The sequence below is a fragment of the Drosophila elegans genome, unplaced genomic scaffold (genome assembly GCF_018152505.1).
Source record: "Drosophila elegans isolate 14027-0461.03 unplaced genomic scaffold, ASM1815250v1 contig_38, whole genome shotgun sequence".
In the NCBI taxonomy this organism is placed as follows: domain Eukaryota; kingdom Metazoa; phylum Arthropoda; class Insecta; order Diptera; family Drosophilidae; genus Drosophila; species Drosophila elegans.
The window spans coordinates 27,790-55,359 of NW_024545763.1; the positions used below are offsets into that span (position 1 = coordinate 27,790).

At 35.0% G+C, this 27,570-nt stretch overlaps 1 protein-coding gene across 2 annotated transcripts in view; it reads right to left on the reverse strand.

Annotated features, from left to right (window-relative positions):
* Positions 1–2,065: 2,065 nt before the first annotated feature.
* Positions 2,066–27,570, reverse strand: part of LOC108134543 (armadillo repeat protein deleted in velo-cardio-facial syndrome homolog) — a 37,201-nt gene continuing 11,696 nt past the window's right edge. For both annotated transcript variants that reach the window (XM_041708721.1, XM_041708722.1), the window contains exons 2-3: positions 5,989–6,822; positions 2,066–2,699 (exon numbers count right to left, since the gene is read on the reverse strand). In XM_041708721.1, the coding sequence (XP_041564655.1) occupies positions 2,081–2,699; positions 5,989–6,815 (1,446 nt within the window). In that variant the 5' untranslated portion in view covers positions 6,816–6,822 and the 3' untranslated portion in view covers positions 2,066–2,080. The remainder of the gene's footprint in view (positions 2,700–5,988; positions 6,823–27,570) is intronic.

The following is a 27,570-nucleotide window of genomic DNA, read 5'->3' on the forward strand; positions in this document are numbered from 1 at the left end:
CAAACTTCTGACTGAAATTATAATACCCTCTGCAAGGGTATAAAAACAGCAAACTTATAATTTTTTCATTTATTTTGCCGATAGTTCCTATGGGAGCTGTAGTCGTCCGATTGGACTCGTTCCGACTTATGTACTACCTCCATTGTAACGTACACACCTAGAAGGTGAAGTATTAGTAAGGTTGTAGTTGTCAGCGACATATTCTGAATAATTAATATTAAGTTGAGACATAACATTAAGTCATAGCTGAGTTCCAAGCCCGGGTGGCAACGCTAGCCGACATTTAGTATGGTCATAGAAAATACCAGAAAGTAAGGAATATAACAGAAATCCCGAAGGTGAGAAAAAGGGAGCTTGGGGTTAGGTGGCCACACAACGAGGGAGTTTACGGTCTCTTATGTCGGAATGGTAAGACGGGACAGACGCGTCTCCCGCGGTAATTTTTCTTATAATTCGCGAGACAGCACGCGACAAAAACAAACAAGTGGATTGATCAGAGCTCCAAGGTAATATTCCTCTCCGTCGAAAGAAGACGGTGTAGCGGACTCGTAGGAGGATATTAAATGAATAAAATCTATGAAAATAATAAAATGTGTGAAAGTGGAATCTCTCGTTTGTGATTTTATTCGTAGTTGATCGGTAGTTTCCCTCCTCGTAGTGCACGCGACCCGTTCGTTGACACCCGTCCCGACTGGTCTAATACCCTAGCTTTCGTCCTCGTAGTGCATGTGACCTGTACGTGGACACCCATTCCGTCTGGTATAATACCCTAGCTTCCCTCCTCGTAGTATTTGCGACCCGCACGTGGAAACCCGTCCCGACTGGTCTACTACCCTAGCTTTCCTCCTCGTAGTGCATGCGACCTGCGCGTTAACATCATTCCCGACCGGTCGATCGTGTCACCATCCGTTTCCCTTCAATCTGCCTCCGCCCGACAAATTCTACCCGGCTTGGCCTCGCCCGAAGGTCCAGCCCGGTGAATTTTTGGCCTCCGACAATCAAAGTGACATCACCCACCGTTCCTTCTCTCGCGAAATAGTTTTCCCAGGCTTGACCTCGCCCGAAAGTCCAGCCCGGTGGATTTTACGCCTATAACACGAGGCTTAGACGCCCGCAAAGATTTCCTCCCGTTGGATTTGTAACTCCGAAATAGGACACGATGCGATCAACTCCGTCATAGCTCTCTCTCACGACATTCATAAGAACCTTCGGCGCGACCCCCTAAGCTACTCATTCACGCGTTGAATGAAACTCCCTAGTCCGGTGTTTACAAATTCTGACTGAAATTATAATACCCTCGGCAAGGGTATAAAAAACTATTCGTAGTAGCTAGAAAATAATAATAAAATGCTTTTTAAGAAAGTATTGCCGTTGATGATAAGAATTGCTCAATTGCTTGGTGCAACACCAAATCAAAACTTAAAAGTATATTTTCAATTACGGCACTGCTTAGTTCGAAGATGAAAATGTTATAATGTATAAGAAATGTTTTTTTGCATTTAAAGGTAAGAATTGCACACCTTTAAACGTTAAAATTAGCGAGACATGTCTCTCAATAAATGAGGCTAAAAATGTAGGGTAATAATTCCATTAGGGTCATAAACGTCTCCTAACTGATTTATCAAAATATAAGTTACAGAATAGAACTAATTTCTAGTTTAACAATTCGATTTGTAAAACTACTTTTAAAGAAAAATGTTTACGTTTGAGTGAAAAAAGTAGTAGTAACTATAGTATTTAAATAAAAAATTATTAAAAATAATGGTAAAGTTTATGATGCTGAATAAAAACAAGTTAATTTTGTGAATTTGACTTTTCATGTAAACTACTTTGAAGACTTAAATTTGTTTCAACCTCAATACAGTCTATAGTCCCTGGTGTTAAAATTCATAAAGGGTGTTAAAAAATATACTGAAAATTTTCAGCAGCCACTGCGTTGCTGAACTGCTCAAATTTCAGCAAGTTGAATTTGTATGAAACAGCTGACGAATTTCAGTATGTTCTTTCGAATTTGCAGCAATTCTGTAATTAAGTCGTGTCGGGACTACCCGAATTAATCTTACGATTTTAAAATGTAATTTTACAAAAATTGCATGACAACCAGGCAATAAATTAAACAAAAAGAATATAGTTTGTATTTACCTTTGGAGGAAGATGGGATTACTCTTTCTGGTGCTATAAAGGGATGCTTGTCGTAATTGGGATCCTCAACTTCTTGACATCGGTACGAAAGATTCCGAAGTATACATACGCAATTTTCAACTGTTTTATTTCCAATATTATTTTTCTCAATAGCTGTTCTTACAACATAAAGAAGGCATTCTACTAATTGTTCACAATTTCGAAGACATCCTCTTGCATGTTCTCCAGCAGAACTGACATTTCGTAAAACACCAGAAGCATTTCGAAATACCGTAGAAAAACACGTATCTCCACAACAAACAGCATCCCAACCGGAATGCGGCTTGATAACGCTGCAGACTATAGCAGCAAGTGCTTCATCAATAATTGACCTTTTCAAGTCTTCACAGGACGACATATTCCATAAAACTCCAGTCACCAATTCTTTCACTTCTGTTTCTTGAGACCGGCAAAGTAGATTAACCAAGGCGTCTATTCCACCAGCGTTCTTTATTCCACGTTTGTTTTCATCATTTTGTCTGCCGTAAGATAAATTTCGCAGGGCACCACATGCATTTCTAAAAGTACAGAGAAATCTAAAGTTTAGTAAAAGTTTAAGCTTCTATATCAGAAATATTTTTTTATTTAAAAACGGGAATGAAAATTAGATTTGGTGTACACTAATTAAAGTAAATTAAAACAAGGAAGCAATCTTAGGCAAACCGAAGTTTGGTTAATATACCCTTGCAACTTTTGCAAAAATTTTTTTTGCTTTATGTTTAACACCAGTGACGCTATTATTTGCTTCAACATTTTTTTGATCGTTCCTAGGGCAGCTATTTGTTATCTTAAAGCATTTTATAAAAAATGTAAAAACAGCGAGGTTAAATATTTTTTTTCTTGTATGATATCGTCGTCCGATTCTAACAAAATTAAAAAGGTAATTTAAAATATTAATAAACAAGAAATTATTCCTCCTATGGGAGCTTTTCAGATCCGCCAACTCAGAAAATAATTATTTTTAAATACTTTGTGATAGGTTAACGTGTAAATTATATTATTACCTTATTTTTTGATGTTTTATGAACAAACCGCATAATAAAATTGATTATTATAAAATTTTTAAAATTTTATTTTGTGGTTTTATTGGGAAGCTGCATGCGTTGTCATGGTACGAAAAAAAAAAAACAAGTTTTCCTTGGTACTTTTTTTTAGCATGCTTTTTTGTGTTTGTTTAAATATGGTAGGATAGGTATTAATTCAAAGTTAAATTTAAGTTTTTTTTTCTTATTACCGCTTAATTTATTGTTCTATTTGTGCGAAACGTGTTTTGTTTGCACCATTTTCATCGCTTTCGGAAACTCTGGTCTCAACACTATTTGTGAAAATTTTACAAAACTGACACCAGAAGTTTCTAGCACTATTTAAAAAGCGGCATACAAACATTTGAAAATGTGTATTTGTGGCCGCTAATGCCACTTCTTCAATTTCAGCGTTAAACTAGTATAACTAGCCTTTGTCAATAGGGGACAGTTGCCAGTCAACTGTTTTTTTTTTTTTTGGGGAACGAAAGGGACCAAAAGAATGAAAATTTTCCTATCTTGAAGGGAAATTCGAAAATGTGATCAAATTCACTTCCGATTGAAAACCGAAACAGAGTTAATATACTTTATATGGTTGGAAATATCTCCATATCAAATTCACTTCCGAGGGAAACCCGGAACAGGCCTGATATACTTTATATGGTCCGAAATATCTCTTCCGCTGCGTTAAAAACTTCGGACTGAAATTATAATACCCTTTTCCAGAGTATAACAAGAAAGTGAACAAACTTTGGCTGAAGATTATATACTGTTGCAACCATTAAAAAATAAAATATTCTATAAAACGGCTACATATCGATTTTTACGCGTGTAAATTTTAGAGCTCCATCGATTGGCAGCTACATTAGATCGTTGTCCAAAAAAAATTAAAAGAAAAGTTCTGAAATAGTAAACCGTTACAATAACATTACCATGAAAACAGCGAAGCTATAATTTTTTCATTTCCTATTGTGCTATATAGTATAGTCATCTGATCCTGCCCGTTTCATCGAGATAGCTTTAAAATACAGAGACTAGTTTGCTGGCATACGATCATGGCTAGATCGTATCTAAAAGCGATGACGATCTAGAATACATTTAATTTATAGGGTCGGAAATGTCTCCTGCGCCGCGTTGCAATCTTCTGACTGAAATTATAATACACTCTGCAATGGTATACAAACTGTATATTATATGTAACCCAAAATCAACGTCCAGAACCAGAAAACTCTATTAACGAAGTACATTTCTTAACAGAATTAAGATTAATTAATTAATTAAGAAATTAAATTCATAGTAAATTGGGACGATCCATTTCAGAAGGGGGAGAGTTATCCAACCCGTGAAACCAGTCCATTTACGGCATTTATAAACAATGTTTATACCCTTGAAGAGGGTACATATATTCTTGATCAGCATCACTAGGAGAGTCGATCTAGTCATGTCCGTCTGTCCGTCCGTTTCTACGCAAACTAATCTCTCAGTTTTAAAGCTATCTGCATGAAACTTTTCCAAAAGTTGTATTTCTTTGCAGGTAGTATATAAGTCGGAACGAGTCGGATCGGACGACTATAGCATATAGCTATAGAAACAATCGGAAAAAAATAAAAAAAAAATTAACTTTGCTGTTTTAAAATTTTTTTTTTAGTTATGGACAAATATTTTAGAATAACGGTTTAATTACCCTTGCAGCTATTGTACGAATTAAATATTTTTGAAAACATTATAATTATGATTTACTTGCGTGTATGTTTAAAAGCATTGAAGCTATGATGATTTACAGCTCAATTATTTGAGTTCCTATGGCAGCTATATGATATCGTTTTCCGACTTTATAAAATTAAAAGCTTAATTCTGAACTGTCAAATAATTAAATAATCAAATAGAATTTCTAAAAAAATTTCAAAATAAAAAAGTTAAATTTTTGTTTTCCATGGGAGCTATATGTTATAGTCGTCCGATTTTAATATAATTTAAATTGAAATTCTGAAATATTTAACTATTACTATAAGTCGAAGAAATAAAAATAAAAGTTAAAAACAGCAAAATTATAATTTTTTTCATTTAATTTTCCGGTTGTTCCCATGGGAGCTTTATGTTATAGTCGTCCGACTTTGATGAACCGTAATTCTGAAATATTTAACTATTACTATATGTCGAAAAACTAAAAAAAAAATTAAAAAACAGTAAAGTTATACATATATATATTTTTTTTCGATTGTTCCTATGGGAGCTATATGCTATAGTCGTCCGATCCTGCTTGTTCCGACTTATATACTACCTGCAATAGAAAGACAACTTTTGGGAAGTTTCATGCAGATAGCTTTAAAAGTGAGGGACTAGTTTGCGTAGAAACGGACGGACAGACGGACGGATTGACGGAAAAGGCTAGATCGACTCTCCTAGCGATGCTGATCAAGAATATATATACTTTATAGTTGCAAACTTCTGACTGAAATTATAATACCCTCTGCAAGGGTATAAAAATAAAAAGATTAAAAAATAAATAAGAAGAACTTGAACTTTTATTATCATTTGACATTGTATCCATTTTCACAGACAACATAATGGAAAAATGGAAGGACATATCGGTACTTACAAATATACCAAAGCCACAGTTCAAAATAATTTTGCTAACCTAAAATATGCTTGTTACTGAAATACAATATATAACTATAAGTGTAAGCTTTTACAAAAACGATCTAAATAAAATCAATCAAACAAAAGGTACATGAGCCGAGAACAACTTGTTTTTTTTCGTTTTAAAAAAGAATTTAATACTTACTTATGTATTTCTGGAGATTCATAAGACAGCAATCGAACTAATGGTGGTATTCCTCCAAGAGATCTTGTACGTTGTTTGTTTGGGTCATCCATGTAGCATAAATGTTGTAAATATGCTGCAGCATTTGCCTTTATAGCACTGTTCGGATTGCTCAAAAAACTTATAACTTCAGAAAGATTTGGATCCCGCCACCTCATCGTTGAACAAAGATCATTTTCTGATCCTCCAATGTAGTCATCTTTTTCTCCCAACCGGTGAGGCACATTATTCAACGAACTCATGGCAAATTGTGGTAATTTAAATTCAGCAGGATTATCAAACTTAAGACATTGGGAATCTGCTACTACATCGGACACATTTAGGTGGGCATTATAGGTTCTTCCAGAAAATGGTTTAATATTTGAAATTGTGCTTTGAATTCCTGTGTAGTTAGCTTCTGACGTATAACAGTAAGGTACAACGGCTTCATCAGTGTACTCAGATTCCTCTCTGCAATGTATACCAGCTACACCATATTCTTCCGTATCCTCAAATTGGCCTGCTTGTACATATCTTACTGTCGGTGCTAATGAATGATTTTCAATAGCTGGAATCGAAATATCTCCAGAAGTGTTCTCAATTTTATTTTTGGGACCTAGAAGCGAACAAGTTGGGGCAACTTGGGATATGGCACTAATTCCAGGTGGTTTTGTTATATATATAGGCGTGTTTGTAAATCCTGATGCCGAAAATTCTTCAAAATTTTGAAAAGATGTATATTGGGCTTGTGTATTTCCTGACTCGGGCACCAAAGATAGATCCATGTTCATGTTATGTATTGGATTCATATTTAAACTGAAATAAAAATGTCAGACTATAATTGATTTTCAAAATGTTAGATAATACTTGGTTTGAATAATGTATTACATTGTGCAACAAAATAAGACCTTTGTTTTTTTTCATTCATGAAAAAATAGTGTTCGTCATTTGAGTATTGTAAAGATATTTGTTAAGCTGTTACGTGCCAGGACACTGATAGCTGTGAGACCGGACAATGTATAGTCATTGCATGTATTTTTCTCATCAATTAATAATGCCAGACTATTGAAAACGGCTCGGCATTAACAGCTCTTTTTTAATTAAAAATCATGTTAATAACCAAATCATGTTATCAACCCGGAAACTATTACATTCTTTCGCCTTCATGGCGAATTGGAATTCGGCACATTTGGAATAAACTACTAAACAGCAAATCACATGTCGTTTAAATAAATGAACTTTCAAAATGGTCGGGGTTCACAAGTTGATTTTATTACTCCTTTGCACTCGCAAACAGACAGTTTTCAGTGTGCAGATATAGAATCTGGCTATTAGTTTCCGTCGGAGAATTGCGATTTATATTATTTTTGAGAATCAACGACAAATGAAACACACTTCGGCAAGCACAGAAATAAAATATTTTATAAAACGACAAAATTCTAATGGCAACTATATAAAATGGTTTTACGAATTTTATAAAATTTGAACCGTAGTCCAAAACAGTAAACCAACGCTATATATCGGGTTTATTAATTTATTATTAAATTAAAAAACAACGAAATATGATTAATTTAAAGTTATTTTTCCGATTGTTCCTAATTGATATAAAATGATATATTCTTTATTTTTTTGTTTGATTATATCATACCGAATGGTCAAACAATTTTTTTTGCTTTTTGTACATAAAATATGTCCTCGGTGATTGATTTGCCTTTTAAACTTAATTAGAAGAAAGGATATCCGCATTTATATTTATAAAGTCGCGGCAAAGTTAATAAATCTTAATTTGTAAACAGCGAAAAAAAATCTTTTTTTCCATGAATTTTTTTGAACCTAAAACAAGGATTTCACGTAGGGTTTTTACTACAACTTTAACATTAAAAACAAGATAAGAAGCAAACTACGGCAAGCCGAAGTTTATATACCCTTGCAGCTATTGGTAAAATTAAATATTCTTTAACATATCTAAATTTTGATTTACACTCATGTATGTTTAAAAACATTGAAGCTATGACGTCATTCTGAAATCTAAAACCATTTCAATGTTGAAAAAAAATTTCCAAATATATTAAAAAATAATAAGTTAATTTATTTTCCTTTTTTGTATATTTCGATAAATAAAAAGTAAAAAACAACAAAGTTATAATTTTTTCTTTCCGATTGTTCCTATGGAAGCTATATGCTATAGTCGTCCGATCTGGCTCGTTCCGACTTATATACTACCTGCAATAGAAAGACAACTTTTGGGAAAGTTTCATGCAGATAGCTTTAAAACTGAGAGACTAGTTTGCATATAAACGGACGGACAGACGGACGGACAGACGGACATGGCTAGATAGTGATACCAATTAAAAATATATATACTTTATAGGGTCGGAAATTTCTTCTTCACTGCGTTGCAAACTTCTGACTGAAATTATAATACTCTCTGCAAAGGTATAACAAGAAGGAACGTTGTAGTCAAGTGCCCCGACTGCTAGATATCTATTACAAAATGTAAATACCTAAAGAATTGGGTTTTAGAGTTTGTTCTGCTTGTCTTGTGCGTTGCAACGTTCGGCTGTTCGTGGGTACTCTTTGGTTCGTCTCCGCTAATCTAAAGTTTTGATAGAACTGTAGCAACAACAACACAATAGTTTTTGACAAATTACTGTTGTTACTGTCTAGAAACGAGCAAGAACTGACTCGTCCCTGGAGTTCAGATCATGGGAAACTGGTCGGACTTCAGCTGATCTATCCCCGCAACTGATAGAGCAAAGAGACATCGAGCTCATCAACTCCACTTTGCGAGCGTCAGAAGAAAGGTTGCTGAAAGCGTTTTCCAGCGAAATTGACCAGAAATTCTACACTAAACTATCTGGTGCTGAGGCAGTACTGGAAATGCGAGTATGTTGAACAGTCCAGCAACTAGAGGACAACCGAGCGCTTCGACAATCTAAAACGGGAGAATAAGGAGGACCTGAAAGCCAAAGTAGGGACAGTTAAAGGGAAACTTTACGCACTCCGTGTGAAAAGCGATACCAGCGAGCAAACCACCTGAGCATACACCTTTTAGGTTTCAATTGACCGGCTGAGGGCTGCGGCATACGTTAATGAGCAACTTACGAAAGACAATCTTCAAAGAAGCTACTTGAAAATCTTGGCCACAATGATTTTAATTAAATTTGACTAAAATTGGTCAAGAGTCACGCACCTACCTATTTTACAAATACTTGTAGCTCTTTGTTATATGTATTCTTTGTTGGTGCTTTGTGGAAAGTCCTTTTATATGACCAAATATGTTGTTCTGCTTATTCCAAACACGACTTGATATTTATGACGTTTGGTTTTTTCACTAACAACCCCCCATCTGTACCTAGAAACAGGGAATATAAATCATTTAATTATGACAACTTGCAGGCTGAATTTAACAATTATGACTGAAACTTTATTTACAACTTGACATCTGCTAAAGACCAACTTTAGCTATAAAACTCTAATATTGGACAACTATTTTACAAATGTATACCAATTAAAACTAAAATTTTAAGGCCAACAGATCAGCCTTGGACTCATTCGATTCCTAAATTCGGCCTTTAAGGGTTGATAATGTTATCAAACTGAAGATTTTTACAAAATTTTTAAACAATTTAGAACTGACGTCACGAAAAACATAGCAGTCTTCAAACGTAGGTTTTTTAATAACTCGAAAATAAATCAAATCCAACGCGAAAGGTCTGAACAACATAAGTCCCAAATTTATAAAAATATAGATACCAACGTTATTTCAATACACCGACGTTATTTATTATGTTGAACAGGTCATAAATCTCGGCATAGAATTAAGCTTCACGTTGACATGGGATGATCAAATTACTGAGGCCACTAGGAAAACTTATGCTATGCTCCGCGGCTTCCATTAACCCAGAATATCAGAATGTTAGTGACCAAAACCTGTGTAATACCAACTCTCTTTTACTGCCCTGAAATTTTTGCATCCTCTGACGCGGCAAGTATGCGCAAGCGTTTAACTCAACAGCGAGATATATTTTTAACCTAGATCGCACAGAGCATGGTAGTGCTTATTAAGATTAAGTTAAATACTCTTTTATTTTTACACAAACTAATATCCATTACCTAATCGAGCGCTTGGAAATGACTGACTCCGCTAGAAAAAATAGGATCGACAGTGAAACACTTCATTATCCGAATTGTTCGCAACTAGATTCATAACAAAATTATTAACACACTTAACTTTCACTTTAAATTTTAATGTGATAATTTCGGTCAACACATAATTGTATGTAGCTTTTTATTTTAAAATGCTGCCGTGTTTTAATTTTTGACTGTTAGATTGCAAAAAATATAAGATATGTAAGATGAAATGATTAATGTTGAATATAATGTAAATTTAAATTTAAAGAACTAAAAAAAAATTAAAAAACAGCAAAGTTATAATTTTTTTTTATTTTTTTTTTCGATTGTTCCTATGGGAGCTATATGCTATAGTCGTCCGATCCGGCTCGTTCCGACTTATATACTACCTGCAACAGAAAGACAACTTTTGGGAAAGTTTCATGCAGATATCTTTAAAACTGAGAGACTAGTTTGCGTAGAAACGGAGGGACAGACGGACATGGCTAGATCGACTCGCCTAGTGATGCTGATCAAGAATATATATACTTTATAGGGTCGGAGATGTCTCCTTCACTGCGTTGCAAACTTCTGACTGAAATTATAATACCCTCTGCAAGGGTATAATATATATATAATCGATCGATTAATGCGAAACAGTGGTTGAAAATTTTGTTCAACGATTGGACTTCGTAAAACGTACACGCGGTGGTCATGCGAAAGAAATCGAGTTTCATAATTAATGTATATGTTCAAATTCGATAATAAAAAAAGTTAGTTGAAAAGTCAAACCGTTTGTTTTATTAAAAATAAGTTGAAGCGCCCCTATTGAAAAACCCTTTATTAATAATAATATGATATAACTCTTAATTACAATAAGAATCTTTCATAATCGATTTGGACTTGCACAGATTTCTGATTAAGCATAAAATGCTAATTTAAACGATATGAAATGGGTTTCATTTTTAAACGCTGAATAACATCCAAAAGCGAATTTTTAGAGATTTTACTCTAAAACTATAAAATGTGAACATAAAAACCTAGTTTGAGTTATATTTCCATAATTGTTTTGCTTAAAGAAAATATTTTAAGTAAACGTAAGTAGCCCTTAAAAATACCTTTTAGCAAATGTATTTTTAAAGCTCGTTACCGTAGCTTAAGTCGTTAGGGCGTGTGAAATCTAGCTTTTTAAGCCGTTTCCCGCTTAACTAGCGGGTTTGCCAAAATGTGGTACAACGAAAGTTTTTTCAGCTCGAGCTGCTTAAAACATCGATTTGATACGCACAACAAACAAAAATGCTGAAACCAAATGACTTTCTAAAACTCTTAAAATTCATAAATTCTTATGAAAGTGATACCTTTTGATTGCTATATTATTTATTAAGATACTTGCGCACGCTTACCGGTACTCATCGTCACTACATGTACTGCCGTCCATATGATATGTGCGGTAGGTTGGCAATGATCCTGCGCACATTTTTTGCACATCTGGCAATTGAAAGTCCAAATTTCCTTCAAACTTTTAGCGAATACAAAGTACCCTTTAAATTCAAAAAAGACAAGGGTCTGGTTTTCCAAAAAAGTTTGAAGGTAAAGAAATTGAACATTGAGCCTTTTAATCAGGTAGTTTTATTATATAAAAAAAAAGAAAGAAAGCAAACTTCGGCAAGCCGAAGTTCATATACCCTTGCAGCTATTGCAAGAATTAAACATTTTTGAAAACATTAAAATTATGATTTACTTGCGTATATGTTTAAAAACATTGAAGCAATGATGATTTGCAGCTTAATTATTTGATAGTTATTTATATATATATTATTTTATTTCTATGGGAGCTATATGATACAGTCGTCCGATTTTGATAAAATTTAAACCATAATTCTGAAATATTTAACCATTGCTATATGTCGAAGAACAAATGATCTTTTTTTATACTCTTAGCCAAAGTGCAAACAGTGGGCCCCTAGCGCTTGTCAACACAGCTTCGCTCTCTTAACATTCAGTTCCACAATGTTAAAAATCGAAAGTCAACGCAATAAAAACGAGCTTAGAAAAAAGAGCTCAATTGGCGTTTGAATCTCGGAGCCCGTTTTCCATTTCAATTTTTTTTTTTGCAGCAGAAAGCACTGGGACTAGAATTTTTTTTTGTAAAATTTTTTTTTTTTTTTTAACCAATAATTAAATAAAAGCTTTGTTTACATAAATCAGCAGGTATCCTGTATCGTCGTTCGACAAACACACGTTTTTTCATTATTTTTATAGAACTTTCCGATTTAAAATTTTGTATCCCAATTGTTCACAACGTTATGTTTGGACGAGTACGATTTTCAAAATTTTTTTTTATTTCATTTTTATAGTCCCTTATAGGTCAAAGAATTAGTAAAAAATTTAATTATTCACTTATTGTTGCTTAACTTTTGATAATAAACCGATATAACAAAGTCGACGTAACTACGAATCTAAAATATAAAATTTTTCTGATTTCGACCCAAAACCAAAACGTGACTTTAGCAGGACCACTACAGTTTTCACATGTGTTATAAAAAAACACATTCCAAGGTTCTTTAAAATTTTTTTTTTCAAGTTTAAAAACAATTATTAAAACTCAAAACATGCATCTTTAAATAAAAAAAACAACTTTTTAGATCTATGCAGTTCTACTGCATATAAAAAATCACTCAATTTCTCCTCGAAAATAGAAGAACAACTTCAAGGGCCTTGCATGTGTAACCTCCAAAAAAATAGGCAATCTTTAGAATATTTTTGTGAAGAAAGTACTAGATAGAATGTTTTCACTTATTTTAGGATTTTTTTTGCAAAAATATTGAGAATTAACGGGACTAAGGGCTGTCTGCAGAGGCTCAAAAAAAAAAGTACTCCAACTGCTGACTTGATTCCGGGCAAATGAGTGGCTGAAATCGAAAGATTCAAAAAGAATTATGAAAGCTAAATATTTTTCCCTACAATGACTTACGATGTTTAAAAAACATCAGTATCAACAAAATGACATAGGTTTGAAGAAAATACTTTTTGAATTCTGCTAAATGGACAATTTTTAACCAATCCAAAAGTTTGTAGGTCATTGTAGGTAAGACCTATTAACGATGATTAAGTGTTAATTTGATCGGTGAACTTGTAGACGAGTTGTGATGTCAGCAGTTTTCATATCCTTCCATTTAGGAACAACCTTGCCACTTTAATAGGATATTTTTGAAATTGATTAGATTAGACAAAAAAATTGATTTAAAAAAAAAAGTTACACCGGTAAGGCCCCATAAGGAAACCCGTAAAACCGTGTATGTATAGAATCAAACAAAAACACCTCTTGACGAGATAAAATTAAGGTTAAACTCAGAAGTTTTTGTTTGAATAAACAGTTTTATTACTGCAAAGCTCCGAAATACCATTATCATGAGTAAGTAGTTATTGAAAAAACAAGAGCACACAGTTCTGACCCTTAACAAAACAAAATTTGCCACGAAAATATTTCGAGTTGGTTTTTTTTAATAAAGTTTCGTTTTGGGAGCATTTTTGGTAGCCTGAATACCAAGCCATTTGCTTTGCCCGAACCTCTGATCATCTTCTGCCTGCTAAGAGCCGTGTTTTAAATCAACTTGAAAGTAGACGTAAAGTTCCCATAAGAACAACCGGAAAAAATTATAACTTTGCTGTTTTTCAAATTTTTGTTAGTTTTTTTTTTTTAATTTGATTTAAATCGCACGAATATATCATATAGCTCCCATAAGAGCAACCGGAAAAATTATAACTTTGCTGTTTTTCAATTTTTTGTTAGTTTTTTTTTTTTAATTTGATTTAAATCGCACGAATATATCATATAGCTCCTATGAGAACAATTGGAGTTTAAAACAAAAAACCTGCAAACTTTGGCTTGTTGAAGTTTGCCTCCTCACTTGTTTTTAATTTGTACAGGACTACAGCCCAGTCAGCACCATGACCAGGAGTGGTTCCCAAATGACTTGTATATTAAAAAACCGAAAAACACACTTTTGTTCTCTGATCACAAAATAAGTATATCTATAATAACCTTGCTTATAAAGGGTTTTTCAATAGGTGCGCTTCAACTTTTTTCCGAGAGGGACGGCGAACGTCGTCCTTGTTCTTTTGACATACATTTCATCATGGAACGCTACACACTTGAACAGCGATTGCAAATTGTGCAAATTTTTTATCAAAATAATCGTTCTGTTGCTGCTACTTTAAGAGCATTAGGGTCATTTTACGGTCCATTTTACAAGGGCTACCTTGGCTGGCTTCGACAATCGACCGTCTAGCGGCAAAATTTGAGTCTACGTTTTCGCAACATAATGTTCCGGTGTCCGTGAGAGCAAGAAGTGCTCGAAGTGATGCTCAACAGGACGGGGCCACATGCTCACGCTACAATCGCAATATTGAAAACTAAGTTTCGCGAAATGGACCGGTCGAGTGGCCGCCGAGCTCGAGTGATTTGACACCTCTATACTTTTTTCTTTGGGGTTACGTGAAGTCATTGGTCTATGCCAATAAACCGGCGACGTTGCAAGAGCTCAGAGCCAATATTGAACGCGAAATTGCTGGAATTTCGATCGATTTATGCGAAAAAGTGGTTTAAAATTGGGTTCAACGATTGGACTTCGTAAAACGTGCACGCGGTGGTCATGCGAAAGAAATCGAGTTTCATAATTAAATGTATATGTTCAAATTCGATAGTAAAAAAAAAGTTAGTTGAAAAGTCAAACCGTTTGTGTTTTATTAAAAAAAAAGTTGAAGCGCTCCCATTAAAAAACCCTTTATTAATAATAATATGATATTACTCTTAATTACGATAAGAATCTTTCATAATCGATTTGGACTTGCACAGATTTCTGACTATTCCAATAAGCATAAAATGCTAATTTAAACGATATGAAATGGGTTTCATTTTTAAACGCTGAATAACATCCAAAAGCGAATTTTTAGAGAATTAATCTAAAACTCTAAAATGTGAACATAAAAACCTAGTTTGAGTTATAATTCCGTAATTGTTTAGCTTAAAGAATATATTTTATATTTAAATATATCATATAGCTCCCATAAGAGCAACCGGAAAAAATTATAACTTTGCTGTTTTTCAATTTTTTGTTAGTTTTTTTTTTAATTTGATTTAAATCGCACGAATATATCATATAGCTCCTATGAGAACAATTGGAGTTTAAAACAAAAAACCTGCAAACTTTGGCTTGTTGAAGTTTGCCTCCTCACTTGTTTTTAATTTGTACAGAACTACAGCCCAGTCAGCACCATGACCAGGAGTGGTTCCCAAATGACTTGTATATTAAAAAACCGAAAAACACACTTTTGTTCTCTGATCACAAAATAAGTATATCTATAATAACCTTGCTTATAAAGGGTTTTTCAATAGGTGCGCTTCAACTTTTTTCCGAGAGGGACGGCGAACGTCGTCCTTGTTCTTTTGACATACATTTCATCATGGAACGCTACACACTTGAACAGCGATTGCAAATTGTGCAAATTTTTTATCAAAATAATCGTTCTGTTGCTGCTACTTTAAGAGCATTAGGGTCATTTTACGGTCCATTTTACAAGGGCTACCTTGGCTGGCTTCGACAATCGACCGTCTAGCGGCAAAATTTGAGTCTACGTTTTCGCAACATAATGTTCCGGTGTCCGTGAGAGCAAGAAGTGCTCGAAGTGATGCTCAACAGGACGGGGCCACATGCTCACGCTACAATCGCAATATTGAAAACTAAGTTTCGCGAAATGGACCGGTCGAGTGGCCGCCGAGCTCGAGTGATTTGACACCTCTATACTTTTTTCTTTGGGGTTACGTGAAGTCATTGGTCTATGCCAATAAACCGGCGACGTTGCAAGAGCTCAGAGCCAATATTGAACGCGAAATTGCTGAATTTCGATCGATTTATGCGAAAAAGTGGTTGAAAATTGGGTTCAACGATTGGACTTCGTAAAACGTACACGCGGTGGTCATGCGAAAGAAATCGAGTTTCATAATTAAATGTATATGTTCAAATGCAATAATAAAAAAAAAAGTTAGTTGAAAAGTCAAACCGTTTGTGTTTTATTAAAAAAAAAAAGTTGAAGCGCTCCTATTGAAAAACCCTTTATTAATAATAATATGATATTACTCTTAATTACGATAAGAATCTTTCATAATCGATTTGGACTTGCACAGATTTCTGACTATTCCAATAAGCATAAAATGCTAATTTAAACGATATGAAATGGGTTTCATTTTTAAACGCTGAATAACATCCAAAAGCGAATTTTTAGAGAATTAATCTAAAACTCTAAAATGTGAACATAAAAACCTAGTTTGAGTTATAATTCCGTAATTGTTTAGCTTAAAGAATATATTTTATATTTATAACTTTGCTGTTTTTTATTTTTTTGTTTAGTTCTTCGACATTTAGTAATGGTTAAATATTTCTGAATTACGGTTTAAATTTCATCAAAATCGGACGACTATAGCATATAGCTCCCATCGGAAAAATATATGAAATAAATTATAACTTTGCTGTCTTTTAATTTTTTGTTTAGTTCTTCGACATATAGCAATGGTTAAATATTTCAGAATTATGGTTTAAATTTTATCAAAATCGGACGTCTATATCATATAGCTCCCACATAAATAATAAAATTATATAAATAACTATCAAATAATTGAGCTGCAATCATCATAGCTTCAATGTTTTTAAACATATACGCAAGTAAATCATAATTTTAATGTTTTCAAAAATGTTTAATTCTTGCAATAGCTGCAAGGGTATATGAACTTCGGCTTGCCAAAGTTTGCTTTCTTTCTTGTTTTTTCTTTACACTTGACAGAGACTAAGAACAGATAAAGTCGCTCATAATGTCTCCTTTTAAGAACGAACATCAAAACAAAACAAACTGTAGTTTTATACAAAAATTTAAAGTTTCGCAGGGCGACTTTCCAATTTAATATCTTGTAACAAAATATGAAAATTATATTTTTTTCCTTCCCTTGAGAAATATATTTAAAGCAAGTTTGTTCGATAACTTCAAATTTTTTTTCGTGGTTGACATTCTGGTGGAAATGCCCATTTGTATGACATTTTTTCTGGAATGCCTGAAATGAGTCAAAGCGCACCCTATAAGCGGGTGAGAGGAGGAAAAAACAATTTTCATCCAAATTTGGACCACTCAATATACAAACACAGACACAAATAACCAAAGTGCGAGCAGTGGGCCCCTAGCGCTTGTCAACACAGCTTCGCTCTTTTTAACATTCAGTTCCACAATGTTAAAAAACGAAAGTCAACGCAATAAAAACGAGCTTAGAAAAAAGAGCTCAATTGGCGTTTGAATCTCGGAGCCCGTTTTCCATTTCAAAATTTTTTTTGCAACAGAGAGCACTGGGAACTAAAATTTTTTTTTGTAAAATTTTTTTTTTTTTATTTTTTAAATAATTAAAAAAAAAGCTTCATTTACATAAATCAGCAGGTATCCTATATCGTCGTTCGACGAACACACGTGTTTTCATTATTTTTATAGAATTGTCCGATTTAAATTTTTTTTTCCCAATTGTTCACAACGTTATGTTTGGACGAGTACGATTTTCAAAATTTTTTTTGTTCCATTTTTATAGCCCCTTATAGGTCAAAAAATTAGTAAAAAATTTAATTATTCACTTATTGTTGCGATTGTAGGGCTATTCTATTATTAAAAATAACATAACACAACACTGAATTTAGTATTTTGATCAGACCTATAATCTGGTCACATTTGAATTTGTCTCTTTCCTTTTTTCACGATTCCAGTGCATGTGGCGTGTGTTATTAAAAGCTCATAAAATAATAACTAAAATATAAAACCAATCTCAGTGTGTTATTTGTCTTGGTGCTAAAGGATTACAACAGGTTATGGGCCCAGTCCACGTTCGTCTAGAGAATTAAAAGTAAAAAAAAAAAAAACACAAATTTTCAGTTTATACACACGCGAGTGAACACATATGCATAAGTACATGATGGACAAATCAAAGCGAAACATAAAACCGTTTGACGGTGAGAAATATTCAGTTTGGAAATTTAGAATAAGAGCACTTCTTGCTGAACAAGACATATTAAAAGTAATTGATAGTGAGACTCCTGATGAAATAGATGAAAGTTGGGTTAAGGCAGAGAGGAGCGCTAAAAACATATTGATAGAGCATTTGAGTGACTCCTTCTTCGTGAAAGCAAGCGAAATTCTCAGAAGTCTGGATTCCGTGTATGAACGAAAAAGTATTGCGTCGCAGTTATCTGTGCGCAAACGGTTGTTGGCGCTTAAACTCAAGAATGAGATGGCACTAGTGAACCACTTTATTATTTTTGATGAACAGTTGGTGAACTTTTAGCGTCGGGGGCTAAAATGGACGAAATGAATAGAATCTCGCATTTGCTGCTCACATTGCCAGGATCATTTGACGGGGTAATTACAGCAATAGAGACATTTTCAGAGGAAAATATAAAGCTCGCATTTGTACAGAACCGTTTACTAGACCACGAAGTAAAAATTAAATACGCTAATAACGACACTAGTAAAAAGGTTATGCAGGCTGAGGCTAAAACTAAATTTAACAATAATTATAAAAACAATTATAAAAACAATAATAGCTATATATTTAAACAAAAAAAAAATTATAATACAAATTATAATACACGCAAACCGTATAATATGAAACAAAAAGTTAATAACATAAAATGCCATCATTGTGGAAAGCTAGGACACATGAAAAAAATATTGTTTCGCCAATTATAAACAAATAAATACTGAAAATAACAAAGAGAATAACAAACGAGCGCACACTGCAACCACAAAGCCAGGCTTCGCGTTCATGCTGAAAAGTGTATATAAAAATGTAAATAATTCAAAAGTGAACATGAATTTTATTCTTGACTCGGTTGCTACCGACCACCTCATAAATGATGAGTCTTTATTTATGGACCATGCTGATCTGGAAACTCCAATAAAAATTGCCGTTGCTAAGCATGGGGAGTATATCTTCGCAACAAAGCGAGGAGTCGTCCGTCTGAAAAATGAATATCAGATAACGCTGGAGGACGTACTGTACTGCGAAGAAGTTGCAGAAAAGCTGATATCGGTCAAAAGGCTACAAGAGGCTGGAGTAACAGTAGTATTCGACAAAAATGGAGTTAAAATTGACAAAAACGGTGTCACGATTGCTGAAAACACAGGTGCGTACAATATGCCAGTTATTGAATTTAAAGCATATAAAGTTAATTCGAAAAATACAGATTTATATAAACTATGGCACGAGAGGTTGGGTCATATAAGTAAAGGAAAAATGTTAGAAAGAATTTATTTAATGATAATAGTCTACTTGATAATGTTAATCCTTCTGAGGATATATTCGAAGCTTGTTTGAATGGAAAGCAAGCCAAATTACGATTTTCTAAATATAAAATAAAAGAGCATATAAATAGTCCTCTTTATGTTATTCATTCTGATGTCTGTGGTCCGATAACACCAACAACTGATAATAAAAATTACTATGTAATTTTTGTGGATCAATTTACTTATAATTGCTTCACTTATTTAATAAAACATAAGTCGGATGTGTATAATATGTTAAAAGATTTTGTGGCAAAAAGTAAAACACACTTTAATGTTAAAGTTGTTAATCTATACATTGACAACGGTTGGGAGTATATCTAATGATATGCGAGAGCTCTGCGTTCAGAAAGGACTAAGTTACCACTTGACAATTAAATGAAGTTTCAGAGCGAACGATTAGAACAATTACTGAAAAGGCTTGTGCCATTGTAAATGGTGCCAGGCTATGAAATGTGGCATAATAGAAAGCCGATTTTGAAATATTTAAAAAAATTTGGTGTTTATGTGCATAACAAGGAAACGGGAATTTGACGATAAATCGTTTAAAACTATATTTGTCGGGTACGAACCAAACGGCTTAAAGGTATGGGATATTGAAAATGAGAAACTTATGGTTGCCAGAGACGTAGAGCTACTAAAAATGAAATCCTGAATAATAGTAAGGATAATAATAAGAAAATGAAATTCCTGAAAGAGAGTAAGGAAAGTATGCCCCTGAATGAAAGTAAGGAAGGTGTTGAATGTAATTTTCAGAATGAGAGTATGGAATATTTTGAACAAGATTTCCTGAATGAGAGTAAGGATAAAGTAAATGAAAATTTCCAGAATGAGAGTATGGAATATTTTGAACAAGATTTCCTGAATGAGAGTATGGAACATTTTAAACAAGGTTTCCTGAATGAGAGTTAGGATAACCTAAATAAAAATTTCCAGGATGAGAGTATGGATTATTTTGAACAAGATTTCCTGAATGAGAGTAAGGATAGGGTAAATGAAAATTTCCAGAATGAGAGTATGGAATATTTTGAACAAGATTTCCTGAATGAGAGTATGGAACATTTTAAACTAAAGATCCTGAATGAGAGTAAGGATTACGTAAATAAAAATGTATAAAATGAGAGTTTTGAACAAGAGATCCTGAACGAAAGTAAGGATAGCGATAGCAACGGTGTCCTGAATGAGAGTAAGGAAGGAAAGCAGCCTAGAAAAATTTCAACAAATGAAATTGGTAATAAAGCTAACGATATAACTAGAAGAAGCGAAAGATTGAAAAATAGACCACATATATGTAGGAGTGAGATTGTATTATTCCCCGAATCCCTCACATAAAACCCCAGCATTCGTATAACATGACGCCCTAGACAACGAGAGAAGCAACTAAAACGAAGAAGACGAGTAGATGATCAAAAGACGAATTCCAAGAAGACGAGCGTTCCAAGAAGACGAGCGTTCCAGGAAGACGAGCAGACGACGATCACTACAACGAGATGTGACGACGAGGAGACGAGCAGAGCAACATCGAGAGGACGAGCGTTAGTTGCTGACGAGATCGAGTTGAGTAAAGACGTGCTCAAGCGAACGACGTGTGACGACGAAACGACGGTTAAATCAAACACAAAGATTACTTACTATGTTAATTAATATTAATAATCTAACTTTTAAATTATAACTTTCTTAATAAATAAAAACCCCACATTTGGGAGCTCGCCGGGAAGTATCCGAGGAAAGCTGAAAGTGAAAGTGAAAAGTGACTAAAGACGACTTTGAAAATATCATTTTTTTTCTAAACTATGGCTTGCCTAAACGATCTGATTTCCAATACGCTGAAAAGTGCATCGAAAGAAAGCATTTGCGCACTTCACAAATTCATATTCGAAGGAGAAGGAGACAGAAACAATCGCAAACGTTTACGTGAATTTGCTGGCTTTCAGTATGACGAAAATGACGCAGTTTATAAATCCAACTACGACGTAGAAAATTTGCAGCTACACATTTTTCGCAATCTGCAGTTTGGAAAACTTCTCTTTTTCAACGAAGTGGTCGATTCAGAGAGCGAGGAAACCGACGAAGAGAAGGAAAATGACGAAGACAGCCAAAATGATGATGAAATTAGAAGTGTTTTTTCAACAGGTGTAGAAATACCTTCTACAGGCGAAAGGAAGAGAAAGTCGAATTCGCAACGTATCAAGGAAGTTGATATGCCGCGATTTGATCTAAGTTTTCGAGACATAGAAGAGTCAATTAAACATTTTGATGGGAGTGATGAAATTCCAGTTGAGGTATGGATAAGCGACTTTGAAGATCAAGCCTTACTTATGGATTGGAATGCGCTACAAAAGCTTATCTTTGCCAAAAAGTCACTTAAAGGTGTCGCTAAGATGTTTATATTGAGCGAAAAGGGATTAAATTCGTGGAATGCATTAAAGGAGTCTTTGCTAAATGAGTTCAGGTCGAGAGTAAGCAGCAAACAAATACATATGCAACTAGGAGAGAGCAAGCGACGTGCAAACGAAAGATATTGCATCCCGAGGAAATATTGAGGACGAAGCTCTTATTCAATATGTGATCGACGGTATCGACGAACTTTCTTTAAATAAATCAATTCTGTACGGTGCTAAAAACATTAACGAATTCAAGTACAAATTGAAGGACTACCAAACAATTAGTGCAAAATCGAAAGTTCTGGAAGGAAGTGTAAAAGACAAAAACGCTTTTGCAGCAAAAAGTGGTTCAAGAGGTGGCAAAAAGGAAGTCGTTTGCTACAACTGTGGTGAAAAGGGACATATTTCTGGTAGCTGCAGCAACAAAGAAAAAGGAAGAAAATGTTTCAAGTGCAACAAATTTGGACACATTTCCAAGAATTGTCCACAAAGTGAAAAGGCAGTCGAAGAAAGCAAGCCCAACGCGCGAGTTTTAAGTGAGCACAGTGACATGACGAGCAAAGCAGTTTCAATCCAAAATCAGAATTGCGTGGCGCTGTTTGATACGGGCAGCAAGTTCAACATTTTGCGCGAAGACTTATACAAGCAGCTAGCTTTGCCAAGGTTGAAAGAGTGCAGTGTATATCTAATTGGATTTGGAAAAGATCGTAATGCCAATAAGATCAAGCCGATTGGACAGTGTAAGCAAGCAGTATCGATTGACAACAGTGTTTATGACTTGAACTTCTTCATAGTTCCGTGTGATTGTATGGACACTCGTTTGATAATAGGGGAAGAATTGTGCTTGCAAGCAGAAGTTTCGTTCAGTCCAAGTGGCTTGCGTGTACGAAAGTTGAACAATCTTGACGAAGATGAATTGGAATCCAATTTAATGCAAATCGAAGCAGTGCTTGACAACGAAGAACTCGATATTAATCAATCAGCCAGTGAGTATGCAAAGAAAGAGGTGCGTGAACTAATAACGAATTACATTCCTAAACCATCGAAGTCAACAAACATTGAAATGAAAATCATTTTAAACGACGAAACCCCAATCTTTTCGCGTCCGCGTAGATTTGCATTCGCTGAAACGAAAGTAATTGACGATCAGATCGAGCAGTGGCTCTCAAACGGCGTAATCGAAGAGTCCGACTCTGAATTTACAAGCCCGGTAGTGCTTGCTAAGAAAAACGACGGTTCCAAACGACTTTGTGTGGATTTCAGGCGTATCAACAAGGTAATAATAAAAGACCATTTTCCGTTGCCCCTGATTGACGACCAGCTTGATCGCTTACAAGAAGCTATGATGTTCAGCACGATTGACTTGAGGAATGGCTTTTTTCATGTGCCAGTAGCCAATTCCAGCAAGAAGTATACCTCATTCGTGACCCAAAGCGGGCAGTACCAGTTCCTTAAGGTGCCTTTTGGTTTGTCAAACTCACCTGGAGTGTTTCAGAGACACATTAATGCGATTTTCCGAACGCTGACTCGCAGAGGAATCGCTCTCCCTTACGTTGACGATATCATTATACCAGCAAAGGACGAAAAGGAGGCTGTATCGAACCTCAAAGAAGTTATAGGAACTTGCAGCAACTATGGGCTAGAACTCAACCTAAAGAAATGTCATTTCCTGCAGACCCGTATTCAGTTTTTAGGTCACATCATCGAGAATAAAACAATTTCCCCGACGCCTCAGAAGATCGATGCCGTTTCGAAATTCAAGACTCCACAGAATCTCAAGCAGCTAGAGAGTTTTCTGGGTCTTACCGGATACTTTAGAAAGTTTATCTACAACTATGCTCTTATTTCGAAACCCTTGACTGATCTGACTAAAAATAAAGCAAATTTCGTAATTGGTCCAGAAGAAGAGAACGCGATTGAATCCTTAAAAAAAGTACTTGACTTCCACCCCTGTTTTGGCAATTTACAACCCGAAGTATGACACCGAGGTACATACTGATGCATCAATCGATGGATTTGGCGCCGTGCTTTTGCAAAAATCACCAGATGACGGCCAATTTCACCCTGTCTACTTCATGAGTAGGAAAACAACGGATGCTCAGCGAAAATATTCAAGCTACGAATTAGAGGTATTAGCGATTATCGAGGCCATAACAAAGTTCAGAGTGTATCTCCTTGGCATTCCATTTAAGATAATCACAGATTGCAATGCATTCACGAAGACGCTAGACAAGCAAAGCCTGTGCACTAGGGTTGCACGCTGGGTACTTTTGCTCCAAGAGTACGACTACAAAGTTGAACACCGTTCAGGTTCACGTATGAAGCACGTTGATGCCCTTTCCAGGTACCCAATAATGACGATCGTTGACGACTCCATTGCCCTTGGTTTCAAGCAAGCGCAAGAAAAAGATGAACACCTAAAAGCGATTATTAAAATCCTAGAAGACTCCAACTCACCATATGAAGACTATTTTCTGAAGGCCGGTGTCCTGTACAAACTTTTCAAGGACTTAGAACTAATTGTAGTTCCCAAGGACATGCAGAAGCAGATCATTGGGAGAGCACATGGCCGAGGACACTTTGCTATTAAAAAAACGAAGGCGCTGATTTGTAACGAGTATTTCATCGAAAACATTGACGAAAAAATTCAGAAGTACATCGACTGCTGCATTCCGTGCATTTTGACCAACCGCAAGCGTGGCAAACAGGAGGGCTGGTTACATCCATTGCACAAAGAGGATTTCCCGCTGCATACCTATCACATTGATTTCTTAGGTCCACTAGACTCCACAAGCAAAAATTACAAGCACATTCTCGCCGTAATCGACTCCTTTACGAAATTCTGTCGGCTTTACCCTACCAAGTCAACCACTGCCAGCGAAGTCATAGCCAAACTACGAGGACAAAGTTATATATTTGGTAACCCAGCTTACATTATATCGGACCGAGGCTCAGCTTTTACCGCGCAAGACTATCTTCAGTATTGCGAAGACGAAGGCATAAAGGTGGTGAAATCAACGACAGGCCTACCACGTGTTAACGGACAAGTGGAAAGACTGAATGCCATCATTATTTCAGTTCTATCCAAACTGAGTGTGGATGATCCCACAAAGTGGTACAGACACGTCGATCGTGTTCAACAAGCCATTAACTCCACTTTTTCGAGAAGCATCGACGCCACTCCTTTTGAGGTTTTAATCGGAGTCAAAATGAGAAACAAAGATGACCAGAAGCTTCAAGAAATTATCAACAACGAGTCCATAGCCTTATTTCAGAACACGCGCAACGACCTTCGACTCAAGGCAAAAAGACAAATTTTGAAAATCCAGTCCGAAAACAAGAGGACCTACAACTTACGACGTAAACCGGCAATGACTTATAAGATTGGTGAACTAGTAGCCATAAAACGAACGCAGTTTGGCGGCGGTCTCAAACTAAAACCGAAGTATTTGGGTCCTTACGAAATAACCAAAGTGAAGCACAATAATGCCTATGATGTCCAAAAAGTCGGCAACTCAGATGGACCAAAAATTTCTTCAACCTGTGCAGAGTACCTTAAGCCGTGGCCCACCCTCGAAGACAAAGACGAAACATTCGAGACGAATGTTTAATCAGAATGGCCGAATGTAGGAGTGAGATTGTATTATTCCCCGAATCCCTCACATAAAACCCCAGCATTCGTATAACATGACGCCCTAGACAACGAGAGAAGCAACTAAAACGAAGAAGACGAGTAGATGATCAAAAGACGAATTCCAAGAAGACGAGCGTTCCAAGAAGACGAGCGTTCCAGGAAGACGAGCAGACGACGATCACTACAACGAGATGTGACGACGAGGAGACGAGCAGAGCAACATCGAGAGGACGAGCGTTAGTTGCTGACGAGATCGAGTTGAGTAAAGACGTGCTCAAGCGAACGACGTGTGACGACGAAACGACGGTTAAATCAAACACAAAGATTACTTACTATGTTAATTAATATTAATAATCTAACTTTTAAATTATAACTTTCTTAATAAATAAAAACCCCACATATATCTAAGTCTAAATAATTTTATAATGAATGCTCACACTGTTTTTAATGAAGTTCTTATTCATTTGATGAAGTAGAAAGTAGAAAAGATAAGTTTTAATGGGTCGAAGCTATCAAGGTCGAACTCTCTGCTCATGCATTAAATAAGACATTGACTATTGTTAAAAGGCCTGAAAATTTAACATTGTAGATTGTAAGTGGGTATTTACTTTGAAGCATGATGAAACGGGAAATCCAATTAGATATAAAGCAAGACTAGTTGCACGCGGTTTTACACAAAAATATCAAATAGACTACGACGAAACGTTCGCTCCTGTTGCGAGAATTTCTAGTTTCCGTTTTATTTTATCAATTGCAAATCAATATAATCTTAAAGTACATCACATGGATGTTAAAACTGCTTTTCTCAATGGTACGCTGAAGGAGGAAATATATATGAAAGTTCCTCAAGATATTGATCGTTGCATATATGGTCAAGATAGAGGCCATATCAAGAATAAAATTTATGTCTTACTATATGTGGACGACTTAGTAATAGCAGCATCAGATATAAAAGTATTGAACAATTTTAAGCAGTACCTAATGACAAAATTTAGAATGACTGACTTGGGTGAAATACGTTACTTTATTGGAATGAAAATAGAAATTAGCCAAGATCAGATATCTTTAAGCCAATCTGCGTATATTAAAAAAGTTTTAAATAAATTTAATGTGGAAGACTGCAAGCCTGTATATACTCCGCTTCCGTCTAATAAAAATAATATAGAGCTATGGCAATGATTAAAAAGGGTCTTAAGGTATCTTAAAGGAAACATTGATTTGAAGTTAATTCTCAAGAAAAATATAAATTACGAACACATATTTGTTGGCTATGTTGACTCAGATTGCGGTGGAAATGAGAATGACAGAAAAAGTACATCTGGTTACCTTTTTAAAATGTTTACTTCAAATTTAATTTGTTGGAATACAAAAAGACAGAATTCTGTGGCAGCTTCAGCAGAATACATGACATTGTTTGAAGCGGTAAGAGGAGCATTATGGCTTAAGTCCCTCTTAGAAAGCATTTACATTAAATTTGGTAAGCCAATAAAGTTGTTTGAAGATAACCAGGGATGTATAAGCATAGCCAGCAATCCGTCTTGTCATAAGAGGCCAAAACATATTGGTATAAAGTATAATTTTTCCAGAGAGCAAATAGAGAATAATATTATTTCTGTTGAGTATATTCCTACAGAGAATCAGCTGGCAGACAACTTCACGAAACCTGGAAAATTCTCGTTATTAAGAAGGCAATTGGGACTACACCAAGAAGATTAACCTCAACAAAAGAAGACACGATTTAATCTAATTTCGTTACACTGAAGTACCTATCTAAATTTTAACTTGATTTATATTAATCGATGAGGAAACATTGAAAAACAAACAAAAATAATCTAACTAAGTTTAGTAATTGAAGTTCCTTTTTAATTTTAAATTTTGTATATCTGATGTTATTATATTAAGTACGTATAATGATCTGGTTGGGTTTTATCTGGGTTTCCCCAATCCTTGCAGCAAATGCTGGACCATTTTGTAACACTACCTAGAATGCACGCTAGCCACATTAGAATAAGTAATGAAGTAACTATTGAACTTTAAGTTTGGTTAAACGTTGTGAAATGTTGT